This window comes from Acanthaster planci, linkage group LG11 (genome assembly GCF_054643075.1).
Source record: "Acanthaster planci isolate LZ-2023a linkage group LG11, COTS_SCS, whole genome shotgun sequence".
Classification (NCBI taxonomy): domain Eukaryota; kingdom Metazoa; phylum Echinodermata; class Asteroidea; order Valvatida; family Acanthasteridae; genus Acanthaster; species Acanthaster planci.
Genome location: NC_141787.1, coordinates 16,125,639 through 16,145,042, shown reverse-complemented (window position 1 = coordinate 16,145,042; position 19,404 = coordinate 16,125,639). Strand labels below are relative to the sequence as shown.

Here is a 19,404-nt window from a genome sequence, read left to right as displayed (position 1 = left end):
ATTTGATGTTTGCCAAACAACTGGAGTTAAAGCTTCAAATCATGTGCAACTATCAAATCCTTTTTGTCGAGAGGCTCTTGTTAAAATCACAATTCCAGAAATCAATTGTTACAATTTGTAAAAGTCGTATACAGAGTTAAGAGCTTTTCATATTTTGATCCTTATTCAAAATATTTTAAGCTTGTGGAAAAAGTAAATACTAACAACATTAATTGGACGAGCCTTCAAAAAGATTCACAAGCACATGTATTAGAACTGAATACTTCTCATTACTAAGTTTTAGCATGATTTTTCCACTTCATGTTTCCATTGTTGTTCTCTATTAAGAACATTTTAACTGAAGGTTGACAAGTAGAATTTAAAATTAAGAAACCATAAGGCACTAATGTGGATAGCGACACTATGGCTTCACTTCTAAAGAAAAGACTGCCACAAATCGGGAGTTCACCTAAAAGCTGATTGGATAGCAATAAAAAAAATATGTACACAAAATAAAATCACTGAGAATAAACGGATAACTGTTTTCACTTGTTTACATCGGACATGATCAGGAACGTTGGAAACTTTGGCAGTAACACACTTTCATACTCTCACAGCATGGTGCAAAATGCTCAAGCAAAACCGATTTTTGGCAAGAATGTCAAACACGAAACAAAGAGTGCTTGATTTGTATTAATATGCATGATCTGCACAACCCTTCACATGTACATTCAAAATAGTATTAGGCCATGTCAGAATTACTTGTCTGTGGCTTAAAATTACAAGCGAGTCTATGGTAATGGCTGAAGCTAGTTCCCATTGAAATGTGTACAATTTGAAGCCGCAGCCAAGTGGTTCAGAGCTGCCTTAGTAATCTGAATACCGTTTATACAAATTTTTAACCCGAAAAGTGTTGAATCTTTGGGATATGCTTACTGAAATAAATTGCTACATAAAGACAACAGTCAAAAATATTTTGAAACAAACTCAAAACATGTATGAAACATTTCCAACAGCACTTCTTGGCAAAATAAATATGAGTCCTTTGGATAAAAAGAAAGGGAAGACTGCTCAACCCTAACCATGCTGAATCCAACAAGATTATGAAGGATTTCAATGGTCCCAAGGGGGTTAGGGTTCACCCTAACCATGCTGAATCCAACAAGATTATGAAGGATTTCAATGGTCCCAAGGGGGTTAGGGTTCACCCTAACCATGCTGAATCCAACAAGATTATGAAGGATTTCAATGGTCCCTAGGGGGTTAGGGTTCACCCTAACCATGCTGAATCCAACAAGATTATGAAGGATTTCAATGGTCCCAAGGGGGTTAGGGTTCACCCTAACCGTGCTGAATCCAACAAGATTATGAAGGATTTCAATGGTCCCTAGGGGGTTAGGGTTCACCCTAACCGTGCTGAATCCAACAAGATTATGAAGGATTTCAATGGTCCCTAGGGGGTTAGGGTTCACCCTAACCATGCTGAATCCAACAAGATTATGAAGGATTTCAATGGTCCCTAGGGGGTTAGGGTTCACCCTAACCATGCTGAATCCAACAAGATTATGAAGGATTTCAATGGTCCCTTGGGGTTAGGGTTCACCCTAACCATGCTGAATACAACAAGATTAATGCAGGATTTCAATGGTCCCTAGGGGGTTAGGGTTAAATTTTGTACATGTATTCAGTGCCATAAAATGACATTAAGAATTGGGATCTCAGGAAAGAATGCATATCTGCCAAAGAAATCTGACATATTTATGACTTTTTTACACAGTCAGTTACAAAGTTGCACAGTTCAGCAACTTTTAGTTAAACCCCAATCAGATGAATGTCGTGTTATTCGGCATCTCCTTGTGGTTTTGATGTTTCTTTCCTCGTGCTTCAAACAGCTGACGAATGAGGGCAGCCTTGTCCTTTTCAAGCTGGGTGATGAGCTCACTTTTCTGAGACACCTCCTGTCATCCAAGCCAGAAATGTGCATCAAAATTAGATTTTACAGTTACAAATGAGAGAGAGAGTGTGTAGATTTGAACAAAATAGAATATTAAGACAAATTGGCACACGTTTAGAAGATCTTTTACGCCCTTTGTTAATTTTCAGAAATTTCACATTTTCAGAGCCAGTAAACCTTTAAAATAATCTCTTACCATCAATAACTTTTTGGTTTATTAGAGACCGTCATATACTGTTTGTAAATATTGACTTGTCAGGTTCCACAACTGCTGGGTTGACGAGTTGATATCTTGACCAAGACCAGTTACAGCCTTATGTGTAAGTACTGATGGTGAACAGAACAACATATAACTCTCTCTACCTTGGTTAGTAATCTGTTTTGTTCTCGTAGCTGAGCGACGAGATTACTGTTGACACTGCTGGTACTCGATGTGCTACTCATGCGTTGCTTCGGGGGAACATGTGAAGGTTGGACAGTGTCCATGGCCAGGTTCATATGATCCGGAAAATCCTGTACATTATGCAACAGAAATGACAAATACCACAACTGATTTCAGTCTTCCATTAACAAAGAAGATTCTCAGATGGGGGAAATTATGATTCTTAGAGTCTCAAGAGAATCCAAAGAGAAAAACTGTTGACTACATGTATGTTAGAAATAATCCTGGTAACACATTAATGTAAGCTTAGAAGCTTGCAGGCAGTGCCAGGTAGCAGCGTCCCTTGGGGAAGGAGCTGTATAGTCCCTTTCAGGGTGGAGGACGTGTGTCCTCCGGTAAGAGAACTCCCGGAAATGACTAAGGGACGAAACAGGCCTCCTGATCTTGATTTATTTATTTCTTTTCGGGTCCCTTATTAAAATACGTGTATCCCCATATCAGTTAACATATTACTGACCATCCAGGGTTGCATCGAGGATCATATAATTCCAAATTTGCTCAGAGATCATCTCCGGGACAATCACCAGTGTTATCACTCTTATTCCAACACTTCAACGCTTTAACATGTGGCCAACTCTAAATAACAATGAAACTAGAAAATGTTCCTTCTGAACACAGAGCAACAGCTCTCAGCAGATCAGAGTTTTAAGCAAAGGTAAACAACAAGCCATCTAAAAGACTGCAAATCGTTCATCAAGTTACAGCTGAATAGGGTCGTCACGTCCCAGTTTCACACTAGATACCTCCTCTTTCACAATACTCTGCATTCCGTCCAACCAATATGAACATATTTAAAAATATCAGGTTTAACCCCTTACACAGAAATGTGGATACAATCTTTTAAATTATTAGTGTTTATCATGTAATTCCTTTGAAATCTATCACATTAAAAATTCATGGATTTTCTTCATAACCTCAACAAAGTAGTAATAACCAAAAAGTTCCAGAAAAGGTATGACCTTGTTCAATTCTCTAATGTTTTAATTTTTGTTCATGGTTCAAGTCATTCTCCTTCATAGTGCCTTCAAAGTTAAATTTTTCTGTCTCATTTTATCTGTGCAGAAAGATAACTTAACTCATTCAATAAGAAACAAGAAATCACTGTAACTTGTCAAAGTTTACTCATGCGAGTTCACACCTAGGTCCCAAATTTATGACAAGATAAACAGAAACAATAAGTAAGGTTATTTTTGATAATCATGGACACTGTAGCCACTCTGAAGAAACAGTACAAATGTTTGAACTTTCTTACCCTTTATCAACTTTAAATAAGCAAAGATCCCTTTGAAAAGAGAATTTGCTTCGACACGTCACCGCACCCTTGGCCCCAATTTGTCTGAGTGCATTTCCAAGGGACGGTTGAGATCCATCCAAAATTGGGGCAACGCTGGCATGCACTGATGTATTCAACAGATGGTATGAAAAGGGGGTGTGATAAAAGGGCCACACACAGTCCACCCTGAAATTCTGTCCACCGCTCTGCATTGAAACCATGCTCTCGTCATTCTACTGTAATCAAACTGTGCTTAAACTTGCAAGGGCCACAGAGCCCATAAGAAATAATGGACAACAGACTCTTCCTTCCTCTTCCAGACAAATTCCTTCAAAACCTAACACTGGATTTTGAGGGATCTGGGACAGTTGAACTAACAGTTTCAAACCACACTGTTCCCATAACAAATCAAAGTCCTGCTAACCTGTGCTACATCTTGGAGTTTCTTGCAACATGACAAAGCTCAAGATTCTCACCCCCTCCCAGCACTCACCTTCTCTGGATTTTCCATGAGATGGGTGAGTTGTCTGTTGATCTCCAGGATTCTTGACATGCGATAGGCTCGTCTGTCCTGCTGGCCTGAAGCAGGGGAGTCCTGAGAAACAAAATTAACACTCTTCCGTGTTAGTCAGGAAACATTTTTCGGTAACTTTTGAGTGGGCAAAGGAATCAGTGGGTTATCAAGGTTTTGGCTTCAGAAAAGCCGAATGGAAGTTTTATGAAAACAACCCTGAGTTTTCTCAAAGATCAACATGTAAATTGAGGTTTAAAATTTCTAAAGTCTCACACTGTTAGCTAAAAGTTGGATTAAATTATTGAATTTACTCAACCGCAACGGTTGATTTTTCAGTGATAAAGTAACAAGGGGAAGACAACATTTTAAAAGAAGTTTCTTTTTTCTCAAAGATATATCATGATGAGTCTCATGCCAAGTTCCAATGGTTTGATACTGCTATCCGAATGTAGGAGTGAGGTACTTGAGCATGATACCTTGTCTTCCGGACACAAGACCAACTTAAACCTTACCTCGCCATGAGTAAACTGTGAGTTCCCTGAGTATCCTGGGTGTCTCTGCCTGGCATATGCTAGTTGTCTCTGGTACCAGTCTCTGGATCTCTCAGCCACCTCCAAGCCCTGTAGTAACACATCTCGCTCCTGCTCTAGCTGTTTCATTCGTTTCAACTGCAATAAAAAAAGGCATCTGGAGTAAGAGACTAATCATATGAAACATCAGACCATTTTAAGATACCATTATGTAATCGTTGGAAGTGCATGTAGTTCATGGTAGGAAGAAGAAATTCTACCCCGACAACCAAACATGGTGTGGTTAGAATGAACCCACTGCAATCCATGAGAAAAGTTATTTTCTATACTCTGAGAAAAGATTTCTGGAACAGAAATCCCAGGTTTGTTAACTGTCCAATGGAAGTCACTGTCATCAGGACACGTGTACAGATTCTACACAGGGTGTTGATGCTGGCCTGGTGATCATGAATTTCAAAATATGAACGTCAATCTAGAATAGGCTTTTCATGTTATAATTAAAAGTTGATTTTTTTTCCACAGCATTACCAATGGACCTTTCGCATGATATATGCAAATTAGACAGGCGCATGTGTGCTACTACAACTGGTTGGCAAGTGCAGCCGTCAACGCTGTCGGCAGTGTAGGAGCGCTGCTCTAACCATAACGCAGCGCGTTGAAAGTCAAACAAAACTGTATTACAGCCTTTGTCCGATACTTCAGCATGCTTTTCTCGAAACTAAGCCAAGTTTTCAGTATCCTGAGGTTGGAAAGTAACAATTCCTTGTCTTTAAGTTTGGCACTCATGTCAAACTACATGTACATTGATACTAGTACAGAAATGGCATGTACATGTATGTGCTCACACTAACAGTTGCACATACATGGAGATTTGTATTGTTGCGTCATAGATTTAAGCAACTTTGCCAACCAGTGGCAGTAATGCGCATGCACCTGCCTTATTTGCATATTTAATGGGAAAGGTCCATAACATGCATTCAACACTAAGAGTAAAAGAAATTTAGCAGAAGAATAAAAGCAAGAATGAGAAATAACACATTATGGAAAGGAACACTGGCAAAAACTGATACAGAAAAACAATAGAACTGGAAATGCCTTACTTAAATTCAATGATATATTTCTTGAATGATTATGATGAAGTAAAAGGTACATGTCTGGTTTTTTTTTTGAGGTTGAACTGTAAGCTGACTACAAGTATGTTAACAAACCTGAAACAAATATGGTTTTCGTTAAATGCTTTCAACACTGCACTTACCCCATGCTATCACCTAACTGGACTTTTTTGGGTCTTCAAAGATCTCATTATTTTTAACATGTGGAGTTGTGACCGACCCCCATCTGTCCATTTGACCTTAAAACAATCCCTCTTTAATTGCATTTTAAGACCAGATGTTTGCATAATTACGGATGACCTTAACTCTGTTTTTTTAAGTAGTCCTCAAGTACTAACAAAAACCCACACAAGAAAATGAAAAACCTTCGCTGATTTCGATTCATTTTTTATGAGAGGGAAAAGGTCTTCAGATGGTATAATTTCAAAATTATAAATAACAAATTCTATAACAATTACAGATACAAATGCCTTTGCTATTAAAGAAACAGTTTTGTTTTAGTGAATTTCAAAATTTACATGTCGTATTATGTGTACAGAATTGATTATATTATAGCCTTTAAACTTTGTGTGTTCAATAATGGAGAATCCCAACATTAAGTGTGCGAAACTATGACGTGTTTTATTGAGAGCATAATTATGTTCAACATGTTTGCTTATTGATGGGATCCTTGGCCTTTAATATTGATATTCTTTATAACACATGATGAGGATTATGTCCAATGTCTGTTTCTGCAATTACTTATTTTTAATTCCGTCATGCATTGGTGCTTATCTTGTTATTAAGCACCTAGTCATCCACGCACGTGGAATCCACTCCCAATATACCGATGAACGCTCTTCGGTATGATTCATAACTTCATATCAAAATTAACTGCAGCCTTTATGTGATAAGCCAATCAGAGAATGACATTTGTATTCTTGAAGTGACATGCGAACAACTATTGCTATCATTTTTTTCCGCCTCTGGATGGATTTGTGTAGAATGTTCACCAAATGGAAAGAAACGGTCCCTTTGTTAGAAATGCAAAACAGGAGAAAATCGTGTGAAAATTTCAATATGTCCACGCCATATTCTAGTAGCAAATATTCCAGCCTGTGAACTGGACATCAACAAAATAATTGGTTGTCAATAAGTCTCAAAAATTTCCCAAAACAACCCTCATGTTTATTAAGGTGAGTAACTACATGTAAGACCGGAACCTTACACTTTACTGAACAATGAAAACATTCACCTCACCCTCCTAGCCTATTAAGTACCATGTGACCAAACAAAACATTTGTGACTGGATCCCACAAAGTGAGTCTTTAAGCTCCTCAGTTATTCTGCTTTAGTTTACATTAGAAGGAGCAACCAGATCTCCCTGTTTTGATATATCACTTAGTTTGGCATGCGGATGAAAAATGGACGTTTGTGGATGAAAAATAAGAGAATTCCTACTGATTTCCATTTTACAAGTTTTTAGTAAGATGCCGTGGTGTCTTGGGACTCATTAAACGTGGATGGGTTAAATTTATGCTTATACATGTATAAAGCGCTCAAATGACTGGTCTGGGGGCATGGCTACAAAGCGGTAAGCAACAAGATGACAACAAAAAACAGCAGCAACTGATCCACAGGCACAGGTATATGCGTACTCAATACAGCTGTTTCACAATAGTGCACCACCAAGAGTTGGCCAATCACACTGCTCGAAATTTGTCAACCAAATGCGCGTTTGGAAAGGGCCGACAAATTACGTGCGTTATGATTGGCCAACGCATTGCAAACTCTTGGTGGCGCACTATTGTGAACAGCCCGTATTCTTAGTCAGTAAAGCTATCACTGCTACATGTAACCGCTTAGCGACTGTGCACTAGCTGTCAACATTCAAAGTCGCTTACCGGTAAGCGGCCAATGGCCCGAATTGAGAGGTGGTGATTTCTCTATTGATAAAAGAGAAAATTGCAGCAGGGAGGGCAATTAAACAGAAAAAGAACAAGACTGAAAAACTGTAAAAGAGACATTCACAGGACACACCCCACCAGGATTATTCAAGATCAATTCAAGAATTTGCTAAGCTACACTATTACATATCAAACTGCACACACAGTTGAAGAAAAACAATTTAAATGTACCATATCATTTGATAAAATGGAAAGATGTAACAGAACTCTTTTAACATGATCATCTTATTTTTTTCACTGAGTGTCGACAAGTTATTGAAGACTTTCTTTTTGACTGGTAACAGAATACTACAGAATACCTGTGACCATATTTTAGGACTTCACATTACACTCTGATTTTGAAGGACATCTTTCCAGGTTTTCAAATGACAACGGCCTCCCGATGACCAGGAACTGGAACATACTTTTATTTTGAAGGATGATGACATATGCCATTCCAGATGGGTCCACCCAAAAAAAAATAATGACAAGGATCATTAGCAATTGAACAATCCATCTGTGTTGTGTGTTCATGTGCAGTTTCAGTGATGAATTTCATAAGGAGTTTTATAATATTGAGTGTTACCATATCATTTACGAGTAGGCCACCAGATCTCATCACTGTAATGAATCCTCTGGTGGCAACAACATGTATCAGCCAAATGACATTTTCTATACTGGATAGGGGCCTACATTGACTGGCAGCTGAATCAGTGCAATGCTAAATTAGTTGGACATGTTTTGTAAAGGTTAGCTAACTTAAAACCTTTCAGGTTGTAACTGCATGTCAAAATACGAACGTACGTATAGAAAACAATCAGCACGCTGAACATTATTAGTCTGCTATAAACACTCCACAAAAGCCTCCAAAGGAATTGACTGGGAAATAGTTGATTCAGAACAAGTCAAGACGGGTCATACTGGTCAAAATGGTTTCCCTGGCATGATAGAGAAATCAATCTCCTCAGAATGTGAGTACTTTGCATCTCAGTTTATATATATTTTGAGTGTGGACGTCTAAATCTTTCCAAGCCCAAGCATGACTAATACTGAAACCATTCCCCCTTGCCTCACAACCCACAAGTCTGAGAGCCTTTATATGGTCATGCTGAGAATTACTAAATACATTCCAGCAACCAAGAGAAAGTTCAAAACCAGAGAAGAATGTCAATACTTGAGTTAATAAGACTTAAAAATTAGAGAGCAGCATTCAACGAGATCAGATTCCAGACCTACTTTCAAAGTGTTTTGCCGATTACTTAGCCTCTAAGGGGGAAAAAAAAAAATTACAGATTAACTCTGTAACTTGCAATGTCAACAGTTTCAGGCGTCAAATTTCTGCCTCGTCAAAATTCTTTTGCCAAGTTGAGTGTCCCTCAAAAGCTGGACTTAAGATGGTTTGACCACAAAAATGTGGCTTTTTGTGCGACCCCCATTAAACTTTGCACCTTTGTGGCAATAACATCCACACAATTGCATGGCAAGTGTGGAGATCAAGTCACAAATTAGTTGTTGGTAGAGTTTGGGTTCACAGCAGCAGGCCAGAGTATAACTTTAAGCTTGAATTGAAGTCAACTGTAAAATCTTTACTTTATAACCAGGAATTTAAAAGAAGCATTAAACATGTACAACTGCATTATTACATACATGCACTGACACATTGAATTCACAAGCAGACATTATTCATATTAAAAGAGCGAATTCACAATTCTTTGCAGTTGGTCATTCCCAGTGCATTACCTTGCCCCACTCCCCAGTTATTTCTCCATTTATCACCTTGTGTCACATCTCACACATGTCCCCCAGACACCACCCACTAGGGGACACAAAGAGACCAAAGGGGGTCCCACTGTGGCACCATTGTTTGACCTCATTAAAGATTAATAGGGAAACAATATCCAACATTATCGATTCCCCTTTTGACTGGCTGGCAGTTCTCTGGCCAGGAACTGGTAATCTGAACTGTCCACCCCTGCTGCTTGTCATGAGAATCACCACACTTGTGCTATAAATTTAACCACAAAGGTTCAACTGAGTTAAACAACTGCTGCTAAGGTGGAACTGAACTTACCATTAATCTGGTCTTTCAGGAAAACTGGAAGACATAAAAAACCTGTGCTTGTATGCCCATGAGGAAATGTTTAAACCATACATGGGCAATGAATCACCCGCAAGTAGCGCCAGCCCAGGGCTTCATCACAAACCATGCAGGTTTTGGAAACACAAACTGGCAGGATTTTCTAGACTCTGCTGCTAACCACATGTAAAATATGAGGAGCTTCACAAACTTAATAAAAAAACAAACAGGTACTACATTTGAGTGGGTTTAAAAGTTTAAAACCTCCATTCTGGTTAACATGTTGGGAATCAACATTTTCCAGATTTGTAAACGGGAATTTTTGTTTTGAAGATGTCTTCAGTAGGGGTGTGGCAGTCATCCTAAATATACTTCGGTGAATAAAGGCTTAAAATCAAAACCGGGGACCCTTTGAACTAATCATATACAAAGTACATTGACCTTATGTACTATCAACACACTAAAAACAGACAGTACTACAACACTATTTTCTGTCCAACAAACAGTACTTCCCAAACATGTAAGGACATGCACCAACATGTCAGTACTGCATGTCACCCATTTCTTTTCTATCCTGGGTCCCATGGTATCTTCTTTCAATGTCTTACTTCCTGTGTCCTTGTGATGGAGGCATTGTGAATGAGCAGACAATCAACAGGACGACAGCCAATCAATTCAACTATTGTGGCTGGTAGTTAGATCATAATCCCCTCCATCAGACAAAATGATTAAAGAAAGTCTTGTTGGAATGCCATGAGAATAGTCCACGGAATTTTATCACGTCTTCAACATTTGAAAGATGAAAAGTAAAAAAAAAAAATTCCAACCATATTTTTTTAGTACACATATCAATACTCTACATGTAGGTCCTATTTATAGATGTACATGTCTGGTAAAATTAGGCACTTCCTAAACAAAATGTTGGGAAAGAAGCAATTTTTAAATTCATTTATTGTTTTGTTTACATAATTTGGGGATTGGTACGAGTTCAGCTTTACTGTCAGAGGGCACCAAAAATAAACCAAGAGTATTCCATTTAACACAAGATTACTGAAACAGAAAATAAGGTCATTAAAATAAATGTATTCTTTCACTGATAATTTTTCATGAGTAAAGCAATAGGTTTACCCTATTGCCAAGATCTGCACACAAGTACATTTCTCAGATAAAAAAATCAAGTTCAATGTATTACTATTAAATTGGGTAAGCCAGTGTGTATGGGAATTACTTTGACTTCCATGGTATTGAAAAAACTTCACAGTACAAAGTTTGAATGCAATGACCCAGTTCTGTCTGGACAAAACTATTTACCAAGGCTAGGTTTTCATTGTGAAAAATTAATCGACTAGTCAGGGGACTCTCGAGAAGTTCACAGCGGTTGCTTTTTAGTTTCATGGAATGTAAATATCAAGTCTCTCCCACGGAAGAGAGCAACAATAACCTAATAACTTTTCCTTCAATTTTAAATTTTTAACTTTAAAACAAACCCAAATGCCATGCATGCTGAGATGAATTAATGGACAAAACAGTGGTTCTTGTTTTAAGCTGAATGGATTTCCAAGAAAGTTGCCACACTGCATGTGGATTTCCTTCTAGCAATCCAACAGCACCCTGCTAAAATCCAACTGAGCTGTAATAACAGGTGCAACCCCTCCTACCTCCGTGATTGAAGCTAGCTGCTGATTACAACACACAAATCTTGCTCTTTGGACTGTTCAGGCTGCCAACAATCTGATGAAAGAGGTCTTTGTTCTCAGGACATGTGCAGTATTCCAAGTTCAACCTGACTATAATTTTTTTTTAAAGATCTTAAAGGATTCAGCTTACCAGGTTTAATTTTGTCCAAGTGATATCTGAATTTCTCTGCATTTTGCTAGGTAACAAAGTAACTGTGTAATGATTGCTAAATAAATTCAATTTGACTGAAACTTTCTCAGTATTGACTCTACACACCCAAGAAATGTATCATAATCTTGTATTGATTTCCAATGCAACGTACTTGGATGCAACTCAGTGACATTGTTTGACAAGCAGTTCAACCAACTAAAAAATCTACTTGAATGGAACATCTTGCTACAGAAATTCCTTATTCAAAAACTGACCAATGGTTTAAAGTGCATGTGGGCTGGTTTACACAGCAACCTTCGTGTTTACATCCAAGGCAGGATGCCTGTTGCATGACGTAAGCAGGTATAAAATCAACCAGCCATTGTTTGCGCAGTAGTAAAGATTCCAGTGATTTTGAACAATTGGAATTGATCTGTTGGTATGTTACATGCTGGCTTGTCGGTACTCTACCAAGGACTGATGTGGATTCTATTTCTTCATTACAGGAACCATGTTGAATGGCTATTGAAAGACTTCAAAACCTTTTGCAATCACAGATCAAATGCTGAAATGTTGCGGATGGGTGACTTACTGTTGACACAGTCAATGTTGATTGAATCAAAGCGCCTGGCTGTTAGGGTCAACAAGATCTGATTTGAAGGAATGTGCAGCATGAATTCATATTTATTTGAAATCACTTGATTTTATATTCTCCCCAAATCTCTACAACCTACCAGATTGTAGTCAATGCCATTGGAGACTGTATGGCGTCTGGGATCGGTGCGTTTTGACTGTTTAGCTTGGGTCTTCTGCTTGGGTGATTGGTTTGGAGGACGCTGCTCAGAAATGATGGGGCCCTCAACTGGCTTTGCTTCCACTACAAAAAAAATTAAAAGCAATTTTTTTGAATTGAAACTTTTACAAAACATCTAATAAATGAAAACGAATTAAACGTCGCAAGTAAAAGCCACTTGATGATGCTTACAATTGTATGCCCTACATGTAAGTCAATGTTACATGTTACACATTATTTTTAAACACTTGTCTGACATTTTTATTTAGGTAGAGGATCAAAAATTAGTACACAGGTAAATAAGTTCCCAGCCACTTTGTTATCAAAATCAATACAAGCAAACAGTAAACACTGAGCAGGTATTGTGACATTAAGTTAATGGGGTGAAAAGGTGCTTCAAGGAATAACAGAGTGGTTTTCCTACCAGTGAACTTTGTAACTAAGTGATACAGAGCCTTATTTTCAACAGTGTATTTAATAAACTGAATACAGCAGGAAATAGAATTCTAAATGGAAACCATGCCTTTTTGTTAATTTACAAATTTAAAGCCAATCATCGAGGGAAATGGAGATCTGAAATAAGCATGTGTACATGTACACGCGCCTTGCAAATCTTTCTACAACTTTATTTCAAAATTAAACTGAAACAATTTGCATCCAAGACTCTGAAACTAACCCCCAAATATCCTGTCAAGTAGCTACAACCATAGGACCTACATGATAATGGGTGTTCGTACTAACAAACCAGGGGTGAAAAAGACCCCTAATTTGATTAGTGAGGCGTGACATCACTATCCTAACCAGGACAATCAACAGTTCAACCACAGCTATTGGAAAGCAACACCACCTTCAAGTCAATTTTGGGGCTCAGCATTGGTCTCAGGGGATTAGTGGATTGTCTCTATTTTTGCCTTTTGAGCTCAGAATAAATGCCGATCGAACCGAACATTGTCGACAAAGGACAAGTTTGTAGGGTGTCTTAGAAAACTGAAAATCATGTCCATCTTTGGTGCTGAATCAAATTATGAACAGTTGTGTCTTAAGTGATACAAAATTCAATAAGGAATAGATGTCAAACTTGATAAAAGCCAACTACACAATATCACACCCTCGTATTCCACTTCCAACAGTTTCTGCTTTCCAATACAAAATTCCAAGCAGATATTCAACTCGTTAGTTTGACCACATGACAGAAATCGAAAAGAGTTCCATAAGCGGACATCACTTGACACCCTGAGCACAGACCTAGCACGAGACTGATAAAAAAAATTTGTGCTGAGAAGATGCTTCAATATTTTATCTGCTAAATTTTACTTTTTAGGACTTTTATCACTTTCTAAATTCTAGTGGCTGATATTGATAAGTACATTGTACATGTATGAGGGAAAATTAGTGATGTCCGTACATGGAACTTTAAACTTAAGGTTATAACATTTGCAAGACTCCAAACGGCCAACTTTGCTTACCAGGTGAACGTGGGTGGTCATACACTGGTCCACTGACGGCAGCTCTCTCCGGCTTCGAGTCCAATCTCCCCGGTCCATGCTGCCCTGGCTTCGACGCTTTAGCGGGCGGGTACCGGACATAGTCCCCTTCACTTCTCCTCGAATGACGGTGATTTGATTCCTCTTGCTGTATCCTCGGGTGAAACGGATCATTGGCGTTTATATCCCCAGGTGCAGACCTCCTTTTGAGTTTCACATCTTCTCTGACGCTATATTTACCGCTGGAAATCTTGTCCTCGTTGTGCCGAGCCTTCAGTACGGCGTATTCCCAGCCCGAGGAAGGGTCCGTGTTGCTGGAGAGCGACCGTGGGCGAGCGTTCGGCGCCCGGGGCAGCTGCGGCGCGCTCCGGCTCCGCACGGTCATTGGACGAACGACATTATTCGGTCTCACTGTCGCTGTATTTGGCTGCTTATCTTCCCTGCCTCTACCAACACCCCGGTCAGAATTAAGGGACAGTTTCAGCCCACCACAGAACCGTTCAAAGCTGAGTTTACCGTTCTTTGGAGTTGCTTTTCGCAGGCCGTTCATCACACCGAACGGTAAGCTCGTTGTTCCCCTTTCAGAAGCCCAGCGTCTCTCGATCTCCGAAATGTGAACCAAACCGTCTCCATCTTCGTCTAAAATTTCGAACAAAACTTTCAGCGATGCCACAAAAGCTTTGGGAAATCCTTCGACAACCTCCTCAGGTGGCTTTGAGGTTTGTGTGACAGCAACAGAAGCAGCCATATCTTATTCTGTTACATTATCCAATTCCAGTGAAACTCACCTCGTCTTGTCTTACGAGCTGTGGAGGTATTTTTGTTCATCCCGCTCTCCGCGCTGCACATGTGACGTGTTCCGCATGGGCAAGTGCAAAGCAAAGCACCTGTCACATCATCAGTGGTGATAAACGGTTTCTTGTTCTCCTACAGTATCATAGCAAAAAATAACTTGTTCTTGCAGCAGAAAGTCGTACTTTACCAAGAAGCGGCATAACTTTGGAACTATCAATTCCAAACAGCTTATATTTGCACGGGACAAGCTCAAAACAATGGATTTGAATGGATGACGGTTTCTAGCACCCCACAACTTAAGTTAAGTGGACGGACAAGTGGGGGCGTCTGTTTGGCTCAATATTTGTAATGGTTTTATCGCCAGACTTCACATCAGCTCCATGGACACACAATGGACCACACTGGCAACGGTCGACTTTCAGGCTACGCAGGCTGAATTGCAAATAAACCGATAACCGCTAGAATCGAGTCTTTTGATGTCACCAAACATCGGAGGCAGTTAGGTCCACTGGTGTAAACAACACACCCAGGAACAAAGGAAAATTTTTTAACTGGCTCAGCTGCCAATGTCCCCATGTAAAGCGAACTTTAGAGGAAGGTTTTGCGATTTGATCATAAAAGTAAGATTTGAAGCTTTGCATGGTGGGAGTGTTAGACCAAAAAAAAAAGGTTTGCGGGTACACCAAGTGGGAAATATCTCTTTTGTGAAGAGGTGTGGTTCTAAAAGGCTAATGAAACAGGCTCAATAAACTTTCTTAAAAATCTTCAATTTATAAATCAACTCCTATCAATAGAATCAAATTCAAGATGTGTGACCATTAGTTCCATGCACCTAGGATTCAAAATAAAAGGACAATTTTTTTTTTAACTCAAGAAGAATTCACAAATTCAAATTATGAACCCAAAAAGTTACACCCAGATATCACAGAATTTATTTAAGAGAATAATTTATTGCAAACCTGAAAAGGCCTGGCCTGATAAAAGTTAACTGTTCCGGTGAAGAGAGCTATTTTACAAAAACCCGCCTACCTCCTAAATAGGGGATATAAAGGTATTGTTTATGAATTCTATATTCAAAGAGCAGATTTGCATTAGAATAATTTTTAGACATTTCAAAGAGACAGAAAAAGCCAGCAGGTGTTTTCTTATTTCATAGAGGAAGGACACTGAAGGAGTTTGAACTGCCCGGGCTGTAACATCTGGCCAATTACCGCTTTCAGGCATGCCCAGTATGTCCATATAGCCAGAGCACAGCAAACACTTGCTACTCACCATCTGGTTCACTACCATGAAACCCCTTTGTACCTATGATCGCCGCCGCAATTTGTCACTGGTAATCTGCATCCTTAAAACTTTGTGCACTGAGGTATAGGAAATTGAATATTCATGCTTTGTTGGTGCTTGGTATGATCTTATGACAACATCAAATTTAATGCTTGCGCAGTTGCTTGCATTACGCTGTGTGCCCTAAATCTATATGTGCAGTCATTGCCCTTAATGGGCTCTTTCTTCTGGAGTTAGTTTGGGAATAAATAGCCCACTTGTTGACAAGATTTTGTGTCTTGTTTGAATCAGTTTTATTATGGCATTTGTACAAAAGCGTATTACAATTACAAGCTTTGCATGGATAATGGAATAGTGTATCAAAATTTAAAAAGTGTATTTACAATGGAAAATGTAGATCTGATATGAGGGTTTTTTTCTAACTGTATTTCCTGGTCACAGCAATCATTTGTACTTAATTGCAAGCAAATGACTACAAGTATTGCTAGGATATTACTGGCCCCACTTGTCCGGCTAAGATGCAGGCAGTAATCAGGCATTTTTGGAATGCTTTCTATTATTTGTCTGACTCTCCGGCGACCATCATTGAACACTTTGAAGTGCCAGAGTTGCAACTCCTTCTGTGTCCTTCCTCTATGGTGTAATAGTAATACTAAAGACGAGCATAAACTACAAATAAAACAAACTAAAAGAAAATCCCCCAAACAAATGAGAAATAACTGAGAAAATGAAGATGCGCAGAAGATATGCACTTCAGTCACATATTCTGCCAAATTGAATTATAACATTTCTTCACATTTCAAACACAAACAAATCCAGCTTATTGCAGTTTTGTCCCCAAACAGATTGTTTTTAAGCGAAAGGTCACACTTAAAAATAACTTGAGTTTTAAGATGGATTGTGTCATACATTTAATGAAACGATTCAAAGTCTCCTAGCTGAAGCAACATCAATTTGGGTTAAATTTTTAAAAATGTGGCAGGGAGGGTGGTTTGATAACAAAATCTGAAGGGGTAATCATTTTGGAATTTTCGGATATGTTGGAGAGATATCCAGCTATGATTTGAAAGAGAGTGATTGTTTCTATCAATTCTTGAATCGATCCAAGGCAGTCAGATATCCCAATGATTTCTTGGCTTCCTTCTCCTCCTTCCGTTTCTTCTCTTCATCTTGCTTCTTGTAACTTTCCTGTCGAAGTTTCTCCTGTCAAATAAGCAGACAATCGTCCTCAGTGCTCACTTCCTCAGTTTTGACCTCTCCAAGTGTGGAAGGGCCAATTTTCAGTTGTAATTTTATATATTCTTTATTGGTTAGAAGATAGGAGTAGTGCCCCTTAGTGAGGAAAACCCCATTTATTTCAGTCTCAGTTGGATATCCCCCTCCCCTTTCTTGGTAGTGTGTCCCCCTGTTTGTTTACTTTAGCCCAAAGTCCCCTATAAATTTGCCTCCTGGTCAAGGCAGTTCGGTACAGCAGACCAGCAGTGAAGTGTGTACATGTCCCTGTACCTGTGTTCATCTTTCACCCTCTTAACTAGAGTGGTGCACCCTGCTTGTGTTTTGTCTGCTCAAGTCATTGGTGAGTCTTTATTTCTACAATAATTGTTTTCTTTCATGTACATGTACTGTGAGTAGTTTTAGTACAGTTTAATTCAATGTAATTTTCAAGTTTGTTTAGTTTACAGCGTAAACTTTGATTCTGGACAAGGTTAGTCTTTTGAAGAAGTTCTAGTTTTGAAGCTTTGGAATTCTTCTATTTGCGCAATTTATTTATCATGTATAGTCAATAGTCATTCAATTATTTATCATGTATAGTCAATAGTCAATAGTCCTTCTTATTTAACGTTTTAATGAGGTAAACAAGATTTTTGTTGAGACTTTCAATCTATTTGAGTGTTTTTGAGAAAGTATTTCAGCTGGTTAAATTCAACTTGAGTCAAGTACAGGACCATGCTGTATTCTTTTCTGTCAAACTGGTTATTCATTTGCTTTCTAGATTCTCTCATTGTCTTTTGTACATTTTAGATGACAGGCGTAGAGTTTAGTGAGTCAAGACCACACATGTGATTTATAGTTTTATTCTGAATTTTCCCTCTGCACTCACTTAGTCTTGATGGACATGCTGGACTTGTTGCATAATGTGTTCACTCTTGCCTGGGGATGAGCACCTTCCACTTTCTTTGTATGAGAGAACTTGTTTATTGTGTCATGAATATTTAGCAGACCCTGTTTCTTATTTATTATTTTCTTATCTTGGTTTACAGACTTCTTGTTGGAGTGTACTTGAAAGGCCACTTATACACACTGTGTTGGTTTTAGTCCTTTTAAATCTTAGTTTAAGTCCTTTTAAAGTTTTAGTCTTTTTTAGACCTTTCAAAGTTCTCTTATTATTACTTAAGTCCTTGGGGTTTTTGCATCTTTTAGTACTTTTTCATTAATAAATTCTTTTGTGTCCTTTTTGTTGAAGTCAAAATAATATTGGTGTCTGAGTCCTTATTAATTCAGTTTCCAGCGACCCTTCCCTCAAAGATCCTCGGTTTAGTTAGAGTTTTTGCTGTTTTGTAAGTTCCCCATCGTGTGCCATTTTTCCCTGTTACACAAGCATTACGGTCACCCTAAACCTCAGCCTTCACGTTGGCCAGAGTGTCTAAGCCTACAATCAACCACACTCTTGGCTTGTCTCCAACCTTCTATCAAGAGAACAATCCATCTCAAGGTCAGACTCAACCTTAGCTCTACCCTCCATCTTAAGCCGAGTCTGCAGCCAGGAGTAGTATAACGGCTGGCAAAGTGGCTGCTGCCACTAGCAGTGGCCTTCATGTCATTTCCAGTTGCATCTGTTTGAACATTGCCTGATTTGTTCTTAACACAGCCTAACCTCGCATTCAACTTTATCCCAAGTGCTCCACCACTGCAGCGATGAGCCACACAGTACCACTGCACGCTAATCTGGCCCGTATTGAAAAGAAGTCAGCAGCGCACTGTGCCAGTTTCGTGAACAAAAGAAAATTACGTAACACCGCAAAATCTTGGCTCTTTTTTACAAGGCGGCAGGCCTGGCTGAAATACTCCAGTGTCAATAGATGTTGTCTGTCAGATTAGAGTAGAAACCCAGACAGTCCTTCGTGTGGGTGTAAGTGTCCAGTAAATGAAGGTATGAATTTTTAAAGAATTTTGAAACAGAAAAAAATGATAATTATACCGTCCCAGCATCATCAACATTGATAAATGCCACCGGTGCGAAGTGGTTAATCTGGCATTCATCCTAAGCCTCACTCTAACCCACAGGCACAACCTCGGCCTCAACCTCATTCCCAACTCTCTACAAAACCAGACCATCTTCTTCAAAATCAGTTATCTTAACCAGTCTAATCCTAACTGTCAACCTCCAAGTAAACAAACAAACAAACAAACACCC

General features: G+C 38.9%; 2 protein-coding genes across 3 annotated transcripts in view; both read right to left on the bottom strand.

Moving 5' to 3' along the window:
- Positions 1-229: 229 nt before the first annotated feature.
- Positions 230-16,788, bottom strand: LOC110976377 (suppressor APC domain-containing protein 2-like). Of its 2 annotated transcripts, XM_087143450.1 has the most exons (8): positions 15,665-16,788; positions 13,893-14,837; positions 12,368-12,510; positions 7,688-7,729; positions 4,675-4,830; positions 4,142-4,243; positions 2,297-2,446; positions 230-1,937 (listed from the first exon to the last, which is right to left on the bottom strand). In XM_087143450.1, exons 2-8 carry the CDS (start codon positions 14,656-14,658, stop codon positions 1,803-1,805), a joined length of 1,494 nt encoding a protein of 497 aa, XP_086999576.1. In that variant the 5' UTR covers positions 14,659-14,837; positions 15,665-16,788; the 3' UTR covers positions 230-1,802. The 2 variants fall into 2 exon arrangements, with proteins under 2 accessions (XP_086999576.1, XP_086999577.1); XM_087143451.1 differs by lacking the exon at positions 7,688-7,729 and having other exon boundaries at positions 15,665-16,782.
- wdr46 (WD repeat domain 46) overlaps positions 15,636-19,404 on the bottom strand; it is a 41,922-nt gene continuing 38,153 nt past the window's right edge. The window contains exon 13 of the mRNA XM_022229621.2: positions 15,636-17,192. Within this exon, the coding sequence (XP_022085313.2) occupies positions 17,076-17,192 (117 nt within the window). The 3' untranslated portion in view covers positions 15,636-17,075. The remainder of the gene's footprint in view (positions 17,193-19,404) is intronic.